The sequence below is a fragment of the Garra rufa genome, chromosome 16 (genome assembly GCF_049309525.1).
Source record: "Garra rufa chromosome 16, GarRuf1.0, whole genome shotgun sequence".
Classification (NCBI taxonomy): Eukaryota; Metazoa; Chordata; class Actinopteri; order Cypriniformes; family Cyprinidae; genus Garra; species Garra rufa.
Genome location: NC_133376.1, coordinates 26,175,677 through 26,196,510, shown reverse-complemented (window position 1 = coordinate 26,196,510; position 20,834 = coordinate 26,175,677). Strand labels below are relative to the sequence as shown.

Genomic DNA, 20,834 nt, shown 5'->3' with positions numbered 1-20,834 from the left:
ATGGAACAGTTTCATCAGAATGTTTAATTAAATATATATTCAACTTAAGACAACTTCACTTGCAGAGAAAATATGTCCTGATAATTTACTCACCCCCATGTAATCCAAGATGTTCATGTCTTTCTTTCTTCAAATAAAAAAAAAAAGTAAAGTTTTTGAGGAAAATATTCCAGGATTTTTGCATATAGTGGACTACAATGGGTTGAAGTTGAAGTTTCCAGTGACCCTTATTCCTTGGCTGGGATCATGTAGAGCCCTCTGAAGGTGCATTGAAACTGAAATTTGGACCTTCAACCTGTTGGCTCCCATCGAAAATTGGAGAAAAATCCTGGAATGTTTTTTTCAAAAACCTTTTTGACAGAAAAAAGAAAGACATTTTGATTTAAGAATCTTTAGATTTTTTTTTTTTAATTGGAAACAACAAGACAATACTAAGTAAGAAAAGCATTTTTAGGTGCATTAATTTATTGCACATATTTTCATCATGCAGACACTGTCAAAGTGACAAAAATGGCATGTCCTTTCATAAATACGATTATTATTTATCATATAGTATAGGATTATTTTGATTAGACATGTGTATTTATTTGACCTGTGTCATTTTTAAATGGTAGTCAGAGCACATTAGTACAGACACTGTATGCAGAGCGGTAAAGAAAGTGTGCCTTGCTCTAATGCTCTTTCTGAGAATTTTAGTGTCATTGCCTACTGAGCACAAAGCCATCAAATATGAAGCTGATTGCTGTATGGAATGGAAGAATGGCAGATGAAAATGTATAATATATATATATATATATATATATATATATATATATATATATATATATATATATATATATATATATATAACCACCACCACAGCTGTTAAATTTACTAGGTCATCTTTTTTTCCTATAAATGCACAAATGCAACTTTTATTCTTTTTTTTCATGTTGGATTTTAATATTCTTCCAATACTTCCATCTCCTCTTCATCTGTTCTTCATCATTTTGCGAGCCTTCATGCTGTTGGCTTCATTTCATTACTCTAATTAAGAAATGCAACCGTTTGGATTAGAGAACATTTCATTTTGTGAAAGAGCATTAGACTATGTGGAAAAAGCTGCTGCAAAGTGAAATTAGACACATAATTGTTTTTTTATATGACATATTTTAATGTCAAATATTTGTAAAATCATGTAGCCTACACTCATGAACCCTTTATGCTTAAAGCTTTACCTGGTTGAATTATGTTTACTTCCATGTTTAGCTGTTTTCTTCTTCTAATTATTATTTTTTATTTTATTTTATTTTATTTTATTTTTTTGCCTGTTTGATACCATGAAAATTAATAGTTCAGTAACTTACCGTTCTGCCAGTTTTTACCTTTGATATTCTAATTATTAATAATTAAATAATTATATTCTTAATAATTATTAAGAATTAAAGTTAAGCATTGGCTCGAAATATGCAGAGGTCTTTTTGGCGGGAGCTGTTGCCATGGTGAATCATAATTTCAGAGCTCCATTGATCAGGGCTTTTCATAGTCAAGCTGCAAGCACTAAACTCAGAGTCAACCTACTCAGAGTGGATTGAACTAACTCATTTCAGCTGTTCTGTAACCGAAAACTCAGAGTTTCCCATCTCAGGGTAAGTCAACTCAGAGTTCAAGTTTTAACTCAGAGTTGGTTGAACCTCCTTATTGAAACAGGCCCCAGGTCAAGAATCTTGACAACATTCGTGTTTTCTCTTATCATTTCCGGTCAGGTAGGTGAAATACTAGGCTATTATCTCAATAAATACTGCTCATACGTATCTTTAACACCTATTAACTTTAGTTTATCAAAACATTGCACCCTCTCCTGCTCACTAAACTCTATCTAGCTTCCTCATGTTTTTTCCGTGGTCTAGAGACTCTAGAGTCTAGACAGCATAAATAAATAAATATATATAAATAGCTATATTTAAAAAAAAAAAAAAATTATATATATATAATTATAATTATATTTATATATAAAAGGGCACATTCAAAATAAAATTGTTTATTGTTTATCCGTGCAAACCATGCTGTTGTTTACATCCTAGTATTGCCAATATGACCAAATAACAACGTGCAGTAAACGGAAAAATAGTTTGCACTACAAACCAGTGTGCTCATAATTAAGTAATACATTAAAATAATATGGTAAGACACACCAATTTGCAATATCAAAAAACATCAAAACGAGCTTTGTACAACTGAACGTGGTTGAGACTAGAAGAACAGACATACAATTTACAAATGGCTGGGCCCACTTTTACGGGAAGAAAAGGGTAAATAGAATTTAAATTTATGTTTATTAATTTGCTGCCATCTGTTTGCCCGCTCATTCAACTGCAGTTTAAAGACGATACAGAATATAATAGACCTATTAAGTGCCTGTAATGCAGTGCAGATATATTTTTCAAATCAATGGTTAACCACAACCGCTGTGCACTAGGACCAGGGGGACTCCAGCAGCCAGAGACAGTGCAGGCTTTCAGTCACTGCATGTCAGGACACACCTGGCTTTCTGATCTGAGACAATTCCGTTGAAACTCTCTCTGCGACATGACAGTTTAATTAATCGAAGTTGGCGGCATCGAGATGTCTAAATGGGTACGTAGCATACTTTAAAACACAGAAAATCACTTCATACAATATACTTATGTTACTTTGTTTCACAGAACTGCATATGTGGCAATGTGCAAATGAGTCGAGTTGACATATATGGACCGCGCAGACGGTTAATTTGAGATCCGAATCACCGACGATGACATTTTATGAACAATGGCATGAATGCCGTGCGGATCGAGCCATATAAAGCGCAGGAGAAGTGGAAGATGGAAAACAACAAGCCGAACGAGCATGACATCACGGAGGTGGTGGCGCAGCAGTCCGCCTCAAAGCCGAGTGGTGAGAACGGCGTCATGATGGTGATCAACCACAGTAAAGTCCATCCACCCTTCAGCGTGCTGTGGGCTACCGTTTTGTACTGCGCGGAGTTCATATGTGCCTCGGTGCTCACCAGCATGTACCATAAGACTGACGATGTAGTGTGGATGGGATTGACTATTACATTCATGCTGGTTCCGTCGGTTCTGACCCAGCTCACGCTGACGTTCGTGCACCGGGACTTGGGGAGAGACCGACCCCTTGTGCTCTTCATGCATCTGCTTCAGATGGGGCCTATCATAAGGTATGAGCGTGAGATGACACTTGATGATCACATGACCACAATATTGACACACATAAGGGCCAACATACTTCTGCATGTTTATACACACGTGTGAATTTTTATCATGGAAAGTAAAAGTTAGCTATTGAGCATTTCCACCATTATTGCCTAAGAGTAAAGATAGTTTATTGAGCACACATTGACCTTTTGTGGCAGTGTGTTGTGGGTCATGTTGTCACACTATATGTGGGAAGCTGACACAATTGAAAAGTAGCAGTATAAGCTTTCAACTATAGCAAAATGGTTATGAGATACAAAATAATTAAATTGATAAATTCGAACAGCAATGTATAAACATATCAAACCACTATTTGGCCTTCCCATAAGTTTTTTTTAATCTCGTATGTATATATATCTCCTCACCAAGCCTGCATTTATTTGATCCAAAATACAGCAAAGGCTGTAATATTGTGATTTTTTTTTACTATTTAAAATAACTGCTTGCAGCTTTCTATTTGAATAATTTAAATATTTTGAATATTTTAAAATGTAATTTATTTCCGTGATCAAAGCTAAATTTTTAGCATCATTACTCCAGTCTTCCATGTCACATGATCCTTCAGAAATAATTCTAGTACGCTGATCTACATTTTTATTATTATCAATATTTAAAATGGTTAAATATTTTTTCCAGGATTCTTTGATGAATACAAAGATCCAAATATCAGCATTTATCTGTGAAAAAAGCTTTTGTAACATTATACATTATACCATTCAAAAGTGTAGAGTAAATTAAGGAAATAAATAATAGAAATGAATACTTTTATTTAGCAAGGATGCTTTAAATTGATCAAAAGTAATGATAAATACATTTATAATGTTACAAAAGATTTCTATTTTAGATAAATGCTGTTCTTCTGAACTTTCTATTCATGAAAGAAACTTCTACTCAGCTTTTTTTTGAGCAGCAAATCAGCATATTAGAATGATTTCTGAAGAATCCTATGAATGGAGTTATGATGCTAAAAATTCAGCTTTGAAATCACAGGAATAAATGACATTTTAAAATATATTCAAAATAAACAGTTATTTTAAATATTGTTTTATGTTTTTGCTGTATTTTGGATCAAATAAATGTAGGCGTAAGCAAAAGAGACTTCTTTGAAAAACATAAAAAATTCCACTGTTCAGAAACTTTTGACTGATAGTGTAGTAGTATCTATAAACACAATTATTCTGCAAGCAAAAGGACAGTTAAAACATTCAATTTGGAACTTTATATTAATCAAAAATCAAAAGTCTAGAAAAATATTAAGCAGCAGAACTGTTTGTGTTGCCTATGTATATTTTTCTTTACAAAATTTTATTTAGTATATTTTAAATTTTCAATTATTTTTTTATTGTGCAGCAAACAGTGAAAGAAAATTAGCCAAAATGACTCGGTATATCTAGAACTCCTTCAGTAAAATTCAGTAAAAGTATGTTGTTGTTGTTTTTTGGTTGCTATTTATTTTCCACCCATTTGTATCATCTCATAATTTGATGACTTTTCTATTATCCTAAAACGTGGAAAAATCACCATAATTAAGTAATGATCAATACTGAGTCAATGTATCCACACTTTTGACTGGTAAATGGCAGTTTTGAGTGTTCAGTTTTTTTTTAAGCATAGTGTGGCTCTTTTCCCTATAAGTTTCCACTTCCGAAATGCCAGGCGCATTTAGTAATAGGTCAAGTCACAACACAGAACAAAACAGAACTCCTGCAACTTTATTTATACACACTTTTACAGTATATTATGAAATTCCATGAGTCAGTGTTACTAGAAATCCCACTGAAAATGTTGGGTGTCTCCCAAAAAAATATTTCAGATACAGTACACCCCTTGCTTCTGGCATCTGTGTTTCAGATTTCAAAATGTGTTCAGTCTTGTCGAGCAAATGTTTTCTGTGTTATTAGGGTGGAGTCGGGGGAGTTTGGGTGGTGTACGAGAGTAAAACCAAACGTTTGCTGTAGGATTCAATCTTATTGGTTGGAATTCAAATCTAAGGGTGTGTGTTGACACACATACACAACACTACCATAATTGCTCTGTTTACCGTCAGTTATTGTACTCTGGTAATACTGTTATCTAGGAATATGTGCCAGGTCACACAACTACAGATAGTATCTAGGTCATGATCATACAGTATTTAAATATCTTCGAAGACTGTTAACAGTACAGCAGAAATCAATGTCAAGTTTTACAACTGGTGTAAACAACAGATTTATATTCTCAACCGTTCACAGCTCTTGCTTACAATCGCCTTATGCCAAATTGCTAAGCTGTTTATATTAAAAATGCATTTGCTCATGATTTCTTACAAAGAAATAGCTTGTGGTTTAGCATTTAGTCTTCTATGAAAGCCCGTTTCCATTACTGAATAAAAAAGAAAAAAAAAAGGCAATTCTGACTTTTTTTTCTTACAATTGCATAATATAAACGAGTTATAAAGTCAGAACTGTGTGATATAAACTTGTAATTGCAAGTTGTAAAGTAATAATAATTGGATATAAACTCGTAATTCTGACCTTTTCCATGCAATTCTGCCTTTTTTCACAAATGCAAATTTCTATCACAGTTCAGGCTTTTTTTTTCCAATTCTGACTTTTTCTCTCAGAATTATACAGAATATAAACTCACAATTATGAGTTACAGTATAAAGTCAGAATAGTGGGATATAAAATCACAATTCTGACTTAACTTTCTGACTGAAAATTAAACTCAGAATTGGGAGTTAAAATTGACTCACAATTGATAAACTCACAATTAAGAGTTATAATGTCCAATTCTGAGGGGAGGAAAGTTCTCAGAATTGGGAGTTTATATCTGACATTTCTGACTCACAATTGCGTGTTATAAAGTCAGAATTGCGAGTTTATATCTCTGATTAAAGAAAGTCACAATTATGAGATATAGACTCACAATTATGACTTTATATTTTTAAAAATTCTTTAAAAAGTCAGAATTGTGAGATATAAACTCACAATTACCAGTTATGAAGTCTGAATAACAGGATATAAACTTAGAATTCTTTTTTTGTTTTAGCAAATGCAAATTTGTATAAATTCTGACTTTTTTTCTTGCAATTCAGATTTTTTTTCTCAGAATTGTGAGCTATAAACTCACAATTACGAGTTATAAAGTCAGAATTGTGTGATATTTATTCACAATTGCGAGTTATAAAGTGGATTATAAAGGATTAAAAATACAAATGTGAATTTGTATCGCAGTTCTGACTTTTTTCTTGCAATTCTTTTTTTCTCAAAATTGTGAGATATAAATGTCTCATTTTTGGAAAGTTCTCAGAATTCTGAGTTTATATCTCACAATTCTGATGTAATAACTTAGCCTGACAAGCCAGACCCACATAAATGTAGGGTCTGGGCACTCTCCATAGACAGCGCTAAACCGGAGGGGTGGGATAAACGGTTGTCTTTCAAACTCCCTCTCCACACAATAGGATAGCGCTACAACCAATCAGAGCAATGAAGAAAGTGACGTAGTCAACTCCAAATACATCCTTCTTTTGTAAGAACGACCTCAGTGCAGTTTCTTGTTATTTTCTCAGAGAAAAGCTTAACTTCAAGTATTTCAGAGTGGCGGCCAAAGCAGATTCGAAAGAAAGTTGTTTGCTAGCAGCAGCCATCGCTCTCTCTCTCGCGCATATTTCACGGAACCAGAGAACATCTGACGGAACTTATGGTCGCAGGTCAGCCGTCATCATGTTAAACCCGCCCACTGACTCGTGATTGGCCCGGTCGATTTTGGATTTTTGGAAATCTCAAGTGAACGGAGAGTTACTAGACTGCCCTTGGAAGCAAATGTAATTTGCTGCCGCTAGGGGCGCGTCTAGATTCTAGGCTAGTAATAACTTGCAATTGTGTGTTATAAAGTCAGAATTGTGAGTTTATATCTGATTTAAAAAGTCGCAATTATGAGGTATAAACTCACAATTATGACTTTACATTTAAGTCTTTAAACTCATAATTCTAAGAAAGTCAGAATTGCAAGGTGAAACTCACAATTCTGACTTTCTCAGAATTATGAGTTTATATCATACAATACTGACTTTATAACTCACAAGTGTGAGTTTATATCATGCAATTCTGAGATTGGTTACAATGTTCAACTTGCAAAAACAGAGCACAAATACACATTAGGTGCTGCTCCTTACTTTCGTTTTGTTGTTTATGTTTATTTAGTTATTAAAGTTAAGTTTGCCAGTTCCTGCTTCCTTCTTCCCTGAATTTTGAACTTTGTTACATACATATATAAATTTCCCTAAACCATCCTGGCGACCCATTTTTCAATTCTTGGGTGGGTCACGACCCAGGGTTTGAAAGCCACTGATGTACGCTATAACCAACATGGCACATCTGTTACTTCATTTATTGTGAAGTCTGAACAAGACAGAAAAAAAAAACATTAGAGGAATGCAGTGTGCATGTCCAACTTGTGGACTAAGTCCTTCTTTGGTATGCTGTGTTGAGGTCAGTAAGCAGTCAGTAGACTGTAAGAAAAGATGAAGGCCAGGGTCACCTCTATAAATATCTGACACAGTGTTATAAAATCACTCTCTTGAGGAAGAAATGTCTTATCTTACTAAACTCAGATCTTCCTGTTTGTACAGCAATCATCTCATTGTATTTCTTGAGAGACAAGCTACTGAAGAATCATTCTTATTGAAGTGACCAGATTAATGTGATTGTTTTTTCCTGCTGGTATTTGGCATGGAGTTCTACATGGCTATGTCGCATTTGTAAGGGTTTCGTGGTTTACCAAATTTGGGATGCAAACACACAAGTTGTATATTGAATCTCAATAAAGTAACCCCACGGTTTCCTTTATTTGATAGAAAAAAGCATCTACCATTTGGAAGTATTAAATATCAAGATCAAAATAGCACCTGTAGTTGCTATGCAGAAACCAAAGACTGTCTTTAGTAATCATTTTACCAAGCTCTGGTTTCTTTGTGCAGCACAGGCCAAGCATTCTAACATGGCAGACAGATTTCACTTTATTAGATTACAAGTGACCCGCACGTTGTAGATGCCATAATGTTGTGCGTCAGATTAGGCCAAAGTGTAACAAGCCTTGAACAGCTTGTTTCTAATATTTCTAGGTGCTTTGAATGGATTGTACAGTAAAAAGCCTTTTAAAACACTGGTATATTTTTCTGTGCACACAAAATGGTGTCATGTTAAATGAACACTGACAGTCAAACATATTTTATGTTAGTGTTTGGGTTGTAGACTTAATTTACATGCTTTTGAATACACATGACCACCCATGCAGACTGGAACAGCCTTTCCTGCATGGGTGTTGAAATTCTTGCTCAAAGCATCCTTCTCGTTTTACAGCTAAAGAGGTGTTCACAGCAACATTTGCTGTGATAAAATGAGCGGAAGTCATTGTTCATTTTGAGTTAAGGCTAGAGTTAGATCTGAAGCGATAGAGATATTTGGCGAGATGGCGATGTGAGAAGACTGAAGCTCACGTGATCTGTCACCTGATGCTTTACATGCTGTAATCAAGTAGGAGTGTTTACTGCCAACCAACTATACAGAAATGAAACTCACACAATATTATCACACAATTTGTGTGATTTGCATTTAAATACTCTTGTCGTTCCAAACCTGTACTTTTTTTCTTTACATGAACCCTAAAAGATGTTGGTAAACAAACCATTTTAGTTGCAATTGTCTTTTATTGTATAGAGAGCTTCTTTTATGTTCCACCAGAGGAAAAACAAACAGTTCTGGAATGACATATGGGTGAATAAATGATGACTTTTTGGGGTGAACTATCCCTTTAAGAATATTGCTGTTATGTTTTGTGGTCACATATAGTGAGTCACACTTTGGCAAAGAAACGAAAGCATTTCTTAAAGGTTTGGATTAAATAAACGAAACCATTTTATAACAGCAATCATGTGTATACAGGTGACTATTAATGAATCTTTTATGCTTACCAAGGCTGCAATCTTGTAAGACAGTATTACTGTGGAATATTATTAATATGTAAAATAATTTTCTAATTCAATATATATTAAAATATCATTAATTCCTGTGATGGCAAAGCTGAATTTTCAGCAGCCGTTACTCTGGTGTTAATTTTTTTTTTTATCATCATCAAATTATTATCATAATTATGCTGCTCATTATTTTTGTGCAAATTATTGTACCTATTTTTTTTTTATTCAAAATAGTTTGATGAATGAATTGTGAAATAGTTATACAATGTAAAATACATTTTTTTTAATGTACATTAAAATTTATTTCTGTGATCAAAGCAGAATTTTCATCATCATTATTCCAGTCTTCAGTGTCACATGATTCTTCAGAAATCCTTCTAATATGCTGATTTCTTTTTTATCAATGTTGGAAACAGTTGTGCTGCTTAATATTTTTTGGAACCTGTGATATTTTTTTCAGGATTCTTTGAATAAAAATTTTAATAGAATAGCATTTATTTAAAATAGATTTTTTTTTTTCTGTCGGCGCCGATAGCCTTGTGGGCATACAGCGCTGTTGCACTCCGGGCGTCCCGTGTTCGAATCCCGACTCAAGGACCTTTCCCGCCCCCGCCCCGCCCCCTATCTCTCTCCCACTTTGCTTCCTGTCTATTCTAATCTGTCATATCAAAATAAAGGCAAAAACGCCAAAAATAAATCTTTAAAAAAAAAAAAAAAAAAAATTGATTTTTTTCTAACAATACACACTACCGTTCAAAAGTTTGGTGTCATTTTTTTTCTTTCTTTTTTTTTTTTTTGGAAAGAAATTAATACCTTTATTCAGTTAAAATGTGTTCAATTAATAAAAAGTAAAAAAAAAAGAACTTACATTGTTACAAAAGATTTATATTTTGAATAAATGCTGTTCTTTTAAAATTTTTATTCATCAGTGAATCTTAAAATAAGTAGCACAACTGTTTCCAACATTGATGATAAATCAGCACATTAAAATAATTTCTGAAGGATCATGTGACACTTAAGACTGGAGTAATGGCTTACAAAAATTTTCAGCTTTGCATCAAAGGAAAAAAATATATTTTAAAAAGTATATTAAAATAGAAAGCATTATTTTATATTATAATACCATTTCGCAATATTACTGCTTTTTTTCTGTAGTTTTGATCAAATAAATGCAGCCTTGATTGAGCATTTGATGAGACTTATTTACCAAACATTTTTGAATAGCAGTCCATCATTTTAATAATGTTAAGGATGTTCACTCATGTGGTAAAGTTAATCTGATTGCAGTTTAAAGGCAATGCTTAATTCAAGTTAAGGGTGAAATATTGTGCTCCTGCAGGACATTCAAACAACACTGTGGTGAAGTTTTCACCTAGAATGAGCATTGACAACACACTTCTCATATTTCAGCAAGTGCAAGCTGATAAACTGGTTTGAAATGATTTGATCTCTAAGATTTTGCTGCCACCTTGTGGAAACTAAGTGTATGAGTAGTGCAATTCTGTTTTTTTTTCTTCTCAAATTGGTAAAGTTAAGTAAGTTTTTTTTTTATTAGTTGTCCTATCCTCAAAATCCATTGTAAACAGTAGAATCTTTTTTTTTTTTTTAGTATCTGCTTAATTCCTTTTTTTTTCTTTCAGGTGCATTGAAGCTCTTATTGTTTACTGTCAGGCGGGAAAAAAGGAGGAACCGTATGTTACGATTTCAAGAAAGATCAAGCTAAAGCATGGCAAAGGCTTAGGCCCAGCCTTCGAATGTGAGATCGGACACTCTGAGCGCAAACTAGCCGTCCACCGCAATGCCTTCAAACGCACAGCTGTGATCCAGGCCTTCCTAGGCTCCACTCCACAGCTCACTCTACAGCTCTACGCCACCATTCAGGAAAAATATGTCCTTCCCACACGGCGTGAGTATGAATCATCTACCAAATACCAAAAAGTAACACTTTACAGTAAGGTCCCATTAGATAACGGTAGTTTATGCGTTAACAAATATGAAAGGAATAGTTTCACTAAAAATATAAATTACATGAAAATTTACTTACCCTCAGGCCGCCTAAGATGTAGATGAGTTTGTTTATTCATCAGAACAGATTTTACATCACTTGCTTACTATTAGTGCTCACAATTGCACAGTTTGCATCACTTGGATCCTCTACAGTGAATGGGTGCCGTCAGTTTTAAGAACTGATAAAAACATCTTAGTATTACATAAGTTCAGATTTTATTAGCTGTTCGGACTCTTATTCTGATGGCACCCATTCACTGAGGATCCATTGGTGAGCAAGTGATGTAATGCTAAAGTTCTCCAAATCTTTTTGATGAAGAAAAGAAAAGGGAAAGAACAAACAATAACTCATCTACATCTTGAATGGCCTGCTGCTGAGTACATTTTCAGCAATTTTTTTTTGTTGTTGTTGAACTATTGCTTTTAACAAACAGTGAGCATTACATTTGTTTGTGTTTTTTAATCTTGGTAACATGAGTTAATAAAAGTACTTTTCACTTTTCAACTGTTCATTGTAAGCTTATTTCCAGATACAACATTTGATTTTAATAATGTGTAAACGGTGAAATCATTATCTAAGATTAATAAGTCCCATGGTAACACTTTACAATAAGGTGTCATTTGTTAACATGAGTTAATGTATTAACTATTTACTACACTACATATTAATCTTTGTCAATGTTAGTTAATAAAAACAGTTGTCCATCGTTTGCTCATGTTAGTTCGTTTTTGAACAGTAAGATTTTTTTATGTTTTTTAAAGAAGTCTCTTCTGTATTTATTTAAGCCAAAGTACAGCAAAAATATTACAATTCTGAAATATTTTTACTATTTAAAACAACGGTTTTCTATTTGAATAAATTTTAAAAAGTAATTTATTCCTGTATTTAAAGCTAAATTTTCAGCATCCTTACTCCAGTTTTCAGTGTCACATGATCCTTCAGAAATCATTATGTGCTGATTTGCTGTTCAAGAAACATTTTCTATTATTATTATTATCGTCAGTATTTAAAACAGTTGAGTACATATTTTCAGGATTCTTTGATGAATAGAAAAATCCAAAGATCCGCATTTATCTGAAATAAAAAAGTTTGTAACATTATACACTATACCATTCAAAAGCTTGAAGTTGGTATGTTTGCATTATGTTTTCAACATAATATTAATGATGATAAATGGTTTTTGAGCAGCGAATCAGAATATCAGAATTATTTATTGACTGATTGATTGATAATGAAGGATCATGTGACTAGAGTAATTATGCTAAAAATTCAGCTTTGAAATCACATTTTAAATTACATTTTAAAATATATTCAAATAGAAAACAGTTTTGTTTAAATGGTAATAAATATTTCAAAATTGTACTATTTTTTTTGCTGTACTCCAGATCAAATAAACACAGGCTTGGTCAGCAGAAAACATTAAAAATCTTACTGTTCAAAAACTTTTGACTGGTAGTGTAGTTAACTAATGTTAACTAATGAACCTTTTTGTGAAGTGTTACCAGTGCTTTAGAAGTATTTTTTTCCTGTTACACATTACATGTACTTACTATTAATAACAGTAAAATTACATTAAATGCAATTTACATTCAGTACAAATGTGCCTATATTTTTCATTGTTAGTTCGTGTTACCAAAATGTAATTGACTAATGTTAACAAATGAAACCTCATTGTAAAGTGTTACCATAATATTCTATATTTTTACACTAACGCTCATCCTATTTGTGTTTGCAGTTGCCCTGATGATCATTTCCATGATATCGATCGTATACGGAGCTTTAGTTTGCAGTGTTCTGGCCATACAGATCAAGTACGACGACTACAAAGTGCGAATGAAGCCTGCTGCCTACCTGTGCATGATCCTCTGGCGAGGGTTAGAGATCGCTACACGAATCACCACCTTAGTGCTCTTCAGCACGACCTTAACAGTCTGGGTGGTCCTGGTGGGCCTGACCAACCTGTTCATCTTCTTCTTCCAGCCATGGGTTGAGTTCTGGGCCAGGAGGGCCTCACTGCCTGAGAACATAGAGAAGAACTTCAGTAAACTTGGCACCACCGTGGTGCTCTGCATGGTCACATTTCTTTACGCCTGCATCAATATTTTCTGCTGGTCCGCCGTGCAGCTGGACCTGGCTGACCACGACCTTGTAGAGAAACAGCCTCGCTGGAGAAGCTTGGCTGTTTACTACACCCTGCGTTTCATGGAGAATGTGACCCTCACTGTTTTGTGGTACCATTTCAAGTCGGACTTCTATGAATACGTTTGCACGCCGCTGCTGGTGGTGCAACTTATCGTGTGCTACGGCCTGGCTGTAATCTTCATGCTGATCTTCCATCAGTTCTGCCATCCGTGCCGCAGACTTTTCCACTACAACGTCGAGGACTGTCTACAATGCTCTTGCTGCTGGAGGAAAAAGCAATTGCAGCCACTTGAAGACCATGACCATGGTCCGCAGGAAAATGCACCTCCTGACCTCACGAACCATCTGACAGATCGAGAAACCGATATTGTGGATGATATCATGGAGGCAGCATGAAAAGCATCTGTTGTTATGTTTATGTAGCGCTGTTTGGGGCCATGCTAGGCGTATTTGCACATTATCCTGACTCAGGAGTATTACTAGCTACTGTACTTAGTGAAGGAACAATTGATTTTATATGGTCCTAAAAGCTTCAGGAAATTTGTGTTTTATGCCATTTCTAGCTGATAACCATATTATGTTGGTGTGGAGAGGGTAACTCATCATTTATTAATTATAGAGCCCTGACCTATTTCTTTTTGTTGGCCACTGAAGACCAAAGAATGCCCTCTGTCGAGTTAGGCTGTGATGATTCACAAAGGAAGCTTTCAGTAGAGAGCTGTTTGGCCAGTCTCTAGGCCAGGTGTGCGGGAATCATGCCAATTTTGGAGCGATGAAACTGGTAAAGTTTTGGCACCTGTTGCTCTAGCATTTTCCAGGGAACTGCGATTCAACACGCCAAAGAGCCTTCTGAACTTTTCTTAGGTTTGCTTCAACAGCCTTGTGCTTTTTTTAAACTTTAGATTTAGAGAGACGACTTTAATGTTGGTCGCATTTGCCTTAATATTGTGTGATTTAGTGCCTGAATAGACTAATGATCTTAATTTTCAACTGCAAAAAGAGATGTTTGTTTGTTTGTTTTGTATGGAAAATATTTTTGCCTGAATTATGTGACTGTTTACTACTGAGTTGGAATATATGAATAAAGATGCAGTGAATATCTGATTTGTGCCTGGTAATCATGATTTTGAACTAAACAATGCTTTTATAAAAAGTGTTTTTTGGGCTTTTAATATTAAAACTTTAAGGTGAATCCATGAAACTAAAGACATTAAAGCTGTACATAGTCTGCAGTACATAAATATTACACAAGTTTTACATAAATTAGTTAATACTGTTATAAGGGGAAAGTACTTTTTTCACATTACACTTTGTAATACATTACCAGTCAAAAGTATTTGAACACTAAGATCTTTGATGTTTTTTTGTAAAGAAGTCTCTTCTTCTCACCAAGCCCGCATTTATTTTATTCAAAATACAACAAAAGCAGTAATATTGTGAAATATTTTTACTATTTAAAATAACCGCTTTCTATTTGAATATATTTTGAAATGCAATGATCAAAGCAAAATTTTCAGCATCATTACTCATTCTAATATGCTGATTTGCTGTTTAAGAGAATTTTTAAAAATTATTATTAATATTTAAAACAGATGAGTAATTTTTTTTTTTCGAGATTCTTTGATTAATAAAAAGATCCAAAGATTTGCAGAATTTATCTAAAATAAAAAGTTTTAGTAACATTATAAACTATACCATTTAAAAGCTTTGAGTTAGTATTTTTATTTATTTTTATTTTTGGGGAGGATAGAAATCATAAAAATTAATACTTTATTTAACAAGGATGTTTTAAATTGATCAAAAGTGATGATAACAACATTTATGTCCTAATCATAAAAAAAGAGATTTCTATTTCAGTTAATAGTGTTAGTAAATAGTGTTCTTCAGACATATATGTATTGTCACGGGTGAGAAATCACACAACAAGGTCGCTCGGTGAAATAGCCCCGGAGGGTGGATTTATTAAATACTTTTTAAAAGTGAAGGAAGAAATAAGGGTGAGTGCTGCTTCGTGGCTGGTGCTCCTGTGAAGTCCTCGTGCTCGTGAAGGTGGGTGTCCAGGCGTGCTCAATCGGGCTGTTGGTCACTCGCTGCCTTCTGTGTGATGAGAGAGAAAAGGTTAGTACCAGCACGTTCAGCATGAGACAGTTGTCTGTCGAAGTGTGAGCGGTAGCGGCTTTTCAAGCCACTTGATGACGAACGGCAGCTGTGACCGATCAGCCTGTGATGAGGACGTGCAGGTGTGCTGCGTCTGTTGCCAGGGCGACGCTGATGAGCCCAGAGAGACTCGTCACATCCCCCCCCCCCCTAAGCGTCGTTCTGGCCCTAGGAACAAGAGGAGACAGTAGGGTTGGGTGGGGTGGGTGGGGAATGACCCCTGACAGACCTGCAAAAGCTGTCCACATCCGTGAGAGTCCATCGGCATTGGCGTTGGCGGCCCCGGCCCGATGTCGCACTTCAAAGTGGAAGTCCTGGAGCGCGAGGAACCAGCGGGTCACCCTGGCATTGGAATCCTTGGCCCGGGCCATCCACTGTAGGGGGGCATGGACGGTCACCAGGGTGAACTTACGGCCGAGGAGGTAATAGCGCAGCTCCAGAACTGCCCACTTGATGGCCAGGGCCTCCTTCTCGACGGCAGCGTAGTTCTTTTCAGCCTTGGACAGCTTCCTGCTGATGTAGATAATAGGATGCTCCTCACCTTCCTGGATCTGGGACAGGACGGCTCCTAGTCCGGTATCGGAAGCATCTGTTTGCAGCAGGAAGGGGCAGCCGAAGTCGGGAATGCGGAGCACAGGCGATGAGGTAAGTGCCGTCTTGAGCTGGGCGAAGGCCTCCTCGGTGGCTGTCCTCCAACAGATCTTCTCAGGCTGCCCCTTCCTGGTCAGGTCTGTCAGGGGGGTGGCTAAAGAGGAGAAGTTGGGGATAAAACAGCGATAGTACCCCGCCAACCCCAAAAAGGCTCATACCTGGGACTTCGTCTGTGGTTTCGGAGCGGTCCGGATGGCCTCCACCTTCTTTTCTTGGGGCCGGATGAGGCCCCGGCCGACCTGGAAGCCCAGGTACTTCGCCTCGGATAGCGCTAGGTGGCATTTGCGGGGGTTGGCGGTCAGTCCAGCCCGCCGGAGCTCCGAGAGCACCCTCCGCAGACGTTCCAGATGTTCATCCCATGCTTCGGAATGGACCACGACGTCGTCCAAATAGGTGGCCGCATAAGCTTGGTGGGGCCTCAGGATGATGTCCATCATGCGCTGGAATGTTGCAGGCGCTCCATGCAGGCCGAAGGGGAGGGTCCGGTACTGCCAGTGGCCACTAGGGGTAGAGAAAGCGGTCTTTGGTTTAGCAGAAGGTGTACGTGGTACCTGCCAATATCCCTTGGTTAGGTCCAGTGTCGTGATGTACCGGGCCCTCCCCAGGCGGTCCAACAGCTCGTCGACCCGAGGCATGGGATAGCCGTCGAATTCAGAGACTTCGTTGAGGCGGCGGAAATTATTGCAGAAGCGGAGGGTGCCATCCAGCTTGGGTACCATCACGATGGGGCTGGACCATGGGCTGCGAGATGGTTCAATTAGGTTGATGTGATATAATTGCTCTGCTTGTCTTCTTCCAGGTTGGCGCAGGCGGTAAGTAACCGGTCCAACCTTCTCCATGACGGTATAAGGGCCTTGCCATGATGCCAGGAACTTACAAGCAGAGGTGGGGACCAGAACCATGACCCTGTCTCCCGGCTGGAACTCCCGTGGCTGGGCTGCCCGATTATAGTGGCGTTGTTGGGCCTGCTGTGCCTTGCTGAGATGTTCCCGGACTAATGGCATGACACGGTCGATCCTTTCCCTCATCTGCTTGACGTGCTCGATGACTGTGCGGTGGGGAGCAGGCTGCTGCTCCCAAGCTTCCCGAGCGACATCCAGCAGCCCCCGTGGCTGGCAGCCGAACAGGAGCTCGAAGGGGGTGAAACCAGTTGAGGCTTGGGGGACCTCACGGATGCCAAAGAGGACGTAGGGGATCATGAGGTCCCAATCCCGCTTGTCCTCCGCCGCTACCCTTCGGAGCATCTGTTTGAGGGTCTGATTGAAGCGTTCAACGAGTCCGTCGGTCTGCGGGTGGTAGACGGTCGTCCTCAACTGTTTCACTCGCAGAAGCCTGCAGAGGTCAGCCATTAGCCGGGACATGAACGGTGTTCCCTGGTCAGTCAGGATTTCGGCCGGGATGCCAACCCGGCTGGCCAACAGAAACAGCTCCTGGGCGATGGCTTTCGCCGTGGCTTTCCGCAGGGGGACTGCTTCTGGATACCGGGTGGCGTAATCCACGATGATGAGGATGTGTTCATGTCCTTGGGCAGACTTAGGCAACGGCCCTACAAGATCCATACCGATCCGCTCGAAGGGCACCTCAATGATGGGTAAGGGAATTAGCGGACTGGGGGGAGGAGTCCTGGGCGCCGTGTGTTGGCAGGTCGGGCAGGCTTTGCAGAATCCCTTCACGTCGGCCTCCAGGCCTGGCCAGTGTAAACGATCCCGGATCCGCTGGATGGTATTAGCCGCTCCTAGGTGACCTGCCATCGGATGTGAATGGGCTAACTCCAGGATGGTCTCCGTCTTCGTCCGTGGAACGACTAAGAGTTCCTTCTCCTCCCCCCTTCGCTGGGCGACGTAGTATAGCAGACCGCTTCAGACAATGAATTGCGGGAGAGGATGGGGCCGCGGGAGGACATTGTTGCCGTCGATGGCTCTAACTTGATTCCAGCAGTGCTTCAGACGATCGTTCTCCCGCTGTTGGAAGACATCATAGAAGAAGTTAGTATTTTGAGAGGGGGACTCACCATCTCTTCCGCTGTCCGAAGCTAGCAGCGCTGGCCGGCGGCGGGGTCCTCTTGGCCGCCTGCGACGGCGACGGTTCCCTTCCAGGCTGGCGGGCTGAGCGGCGGCAGCGAGCAGGGGGTCGAACCCCGGCCAATCTCTCCCAAGCAGAAGGGGGACTGGTAAGTTTTTCATCAATCAAGCCTCCACGGGCCAGGCGCCATGGCCGGCGGCGATATTCACGCGGCGAGCTGGAACTTGTTGGGTGTCCCCGTGCACACATGTGATCGGTAGGTAGCTCTTCTGGCCATGGTGAGGAGGACACAGCTGGGCCAGGATGAGGGTGACCGCACTGCCCGAATCCAGAAGCGCCCGGACTGGTTTGCGTTCAGCTTGACCTCCGCCTCTGGAGGCCGCAGGTGGGACACGCTGATGGACGATGCAGCCCGCCAGCCAAGTCCGCGGAGGTGTCGTGGGTTCAGCGGTGGGCATTGGCTCGTCCATTGGAGAGGGAACCGTCGGTCTGCCAACTGTGCCCGAGGTGCCCTCCAGCGTGCGTCGCTCCTGGACCACCCTCCGGGGAAACGGCGGCGCTCTCTCCCCAGCCTCCCGATGGTGAACAGCATCCGCCAGCTCGATCGCCTCCACAAGGGCGAGGACGGTGGCGGGGTTCCTCATCCCCACCGCCTGACAAGGGGACCGAGGCAGGGCGCGGAGGAGGCGATCGATGACCACTCGTTCCACTACCTGAGCTGCATTGGGTTCTCCGTCCAGCAGCCAATGTTGCGCCAAGCGGACGAGTTCAGCGGCCTGGGCTCGGGCTGGCACCCGGGCTTTAAATTCCCAGTCGTGAAACTGTTGCGCAGCGCAGATGGGGGACAGACCCAGCCTGGCGAGGATTTCACGTTTCACTTCCGTGTAGTCTCCAGCGATCGCAGGGGGAAGAGAGAAATAAGCCCGCTGAGCTTCACCGGTAAGGAGGGGTGCCAGCGCCGAAGCCCAGTCTTCCAGCGGCCATCCCTCACGGTTGGCTGTGTTTTCAAACATCTGTAAGAATGCTTCAACATCATCGTGAGCAGTCATCTTGGGTAAGAGCTGGGCAGCCCGCATTCGGGGGTCAGGTAGTGGAACTGGCTGGGCAGCTTGGGCACAGAGGGCAGCGAGTTCTTCTTCAGCTCTGCCCTGCCGAGTGGCCAGATGTTTCACAATTTGCTGCTGGCGGATGCTTACTTCTGTAAGGCGTTGCAGCAGTTCGTCCAGCTCCATGGGGAGAGAGGGCGCCGATCGGTGCTGAGGGGGTGAACAGAAAAAAATAATTTCAATGCGGTGCAAATGCAAACACTTGCGTGTGATTTCTCATGCAGTTGCCCGCATTCTCCACCAGGTGTCACGGGTGAGAAATCACACAACAAGGTCGCTCGGTGAAATAGCCCCGGAGGGTGAATTTATTAAATACTTTTTAAAAGTGAAGGAAGAAATAAGGGTGAGTGCTGCTTCGTGGCTGGTGCTCCTGTGAAGTCCTCGTGCTCGTGAAGGTGGGTGTCCAGGCGTGCTCTATTGGGCTGTCGGTCACTCGCTGCCTTCTGTGTGACGAGAGAGAAAAGGTTAGTACCAGCACGTTCAGCATGACACAGTTGTCTGTCGAAGTGTGAGCGGTGGCGGCTTTTCAAGCCACTTGATGACGATCGGCAGCTGTGACCGATCAGCCTGTGATGAGGACGTGCAGGTGTGCTGCGTCTGTTGCCAGGGCGACGCTGATGAGCCCAGATATATATATATATATATATATATATATATATATATATATATATATATATATATATATATATATATATATATATACAGTGGGTACGGAAAGTATTCAGACCCCCTTAAATGTTTCACTCTTTGTTATATTGCAGCCATTTGCTGAAATCATTTAAGTTCTTTTATTCCTCAATAATGTACACACAGCACCCCATATTGACAGAAAAACACAGAATTGTTGACATTTTTGCAGATTTATTAAAAAAAAAAAAAAGTATTCAGACCCTTTGCTCAGTATTTAGTAGAAGCACCCTTTTGATCTAATACAGCCATGAGTCTTTTTGGGAAAGATGCAACAAGTTTTTCACACCTGGATTTGGGCATCCTCTGCCATTCCTCCTTGCAGATCCTCTCCCGTTCTGTCAGGTTGGATGGTAAACGTTGGTGGATAGCCATTTTTAGGTCTCTCCAGAGATGCTCAATTGAGTTTAAGTCAGGGCTCTGGCTGGGCCATTTAAGAACAGTCACGGAGTTGTTGTGAAGCCACTCCTTCGTTTTTTTAGCTGTGTGCTTAGGGTCATTGTCTTGTTGGAAGGTAAACCTTTGGCCCAGTCTGAGGTCCTGAGCACTCTGGAGAAGGTTTTCGTCCAGGATATCTCTGTACTTGGCCGCATTCATCTTTCCCTCGATTGCAACCAGTCGTCCTGTCCCTGCAGCTGAAAAACACCCCCACAGCATGATGCTGCCAGCACCATGCTTCACTGTTGGGACTGTATTGGACAGGTGATGAGCAGTGCCTGGTTTTCTCCCCACATACCGTTTAGAATTAAGGCCAAAAAGTTCTATCTTGGTCTCATCAGACCAGAGAATCTTATTTCTCACCATCTTGGAGTCCTTCAGGTGTTGTTTTTTTTTAGCAAACTCCATGCGGGCTTTCATGTGTCTTGCAC

At 39.7% G+C, this 20,834-nt stretch overlaps 1 protein-coding gene across 1 annotated transcript; it reads left to right on the top strand.

The window, feature by feature from the left end:
- Positions 1-2,427: 2,427 nt before the first annotated feature.
- On the top strand, positions 2,428-14,446 carry xkrx (XK related X-linked). Its single transcript, XM_073820611.1, has 4 exons — positions 2,428-2,616; positions 2,685-3,196; positions 10,833-11,098; positions 12,936-14,446. The coding sequence occupies exons 2-4, from the start codon at positions 2,781-2,783 to the stop codon at positions 13,736-13,738; spliced, it is 1,485 nt and encodes a 494-aa protein (XP_073676712.1). The 5' UTR covers positions 2,428-2,616; positions 2,685-2,780; the 3' UTR covers positions 13,739-14,446.
- The last annotated feature ends 6,388 nt before the right edge of the window (positions 14,447-20,834 follow it).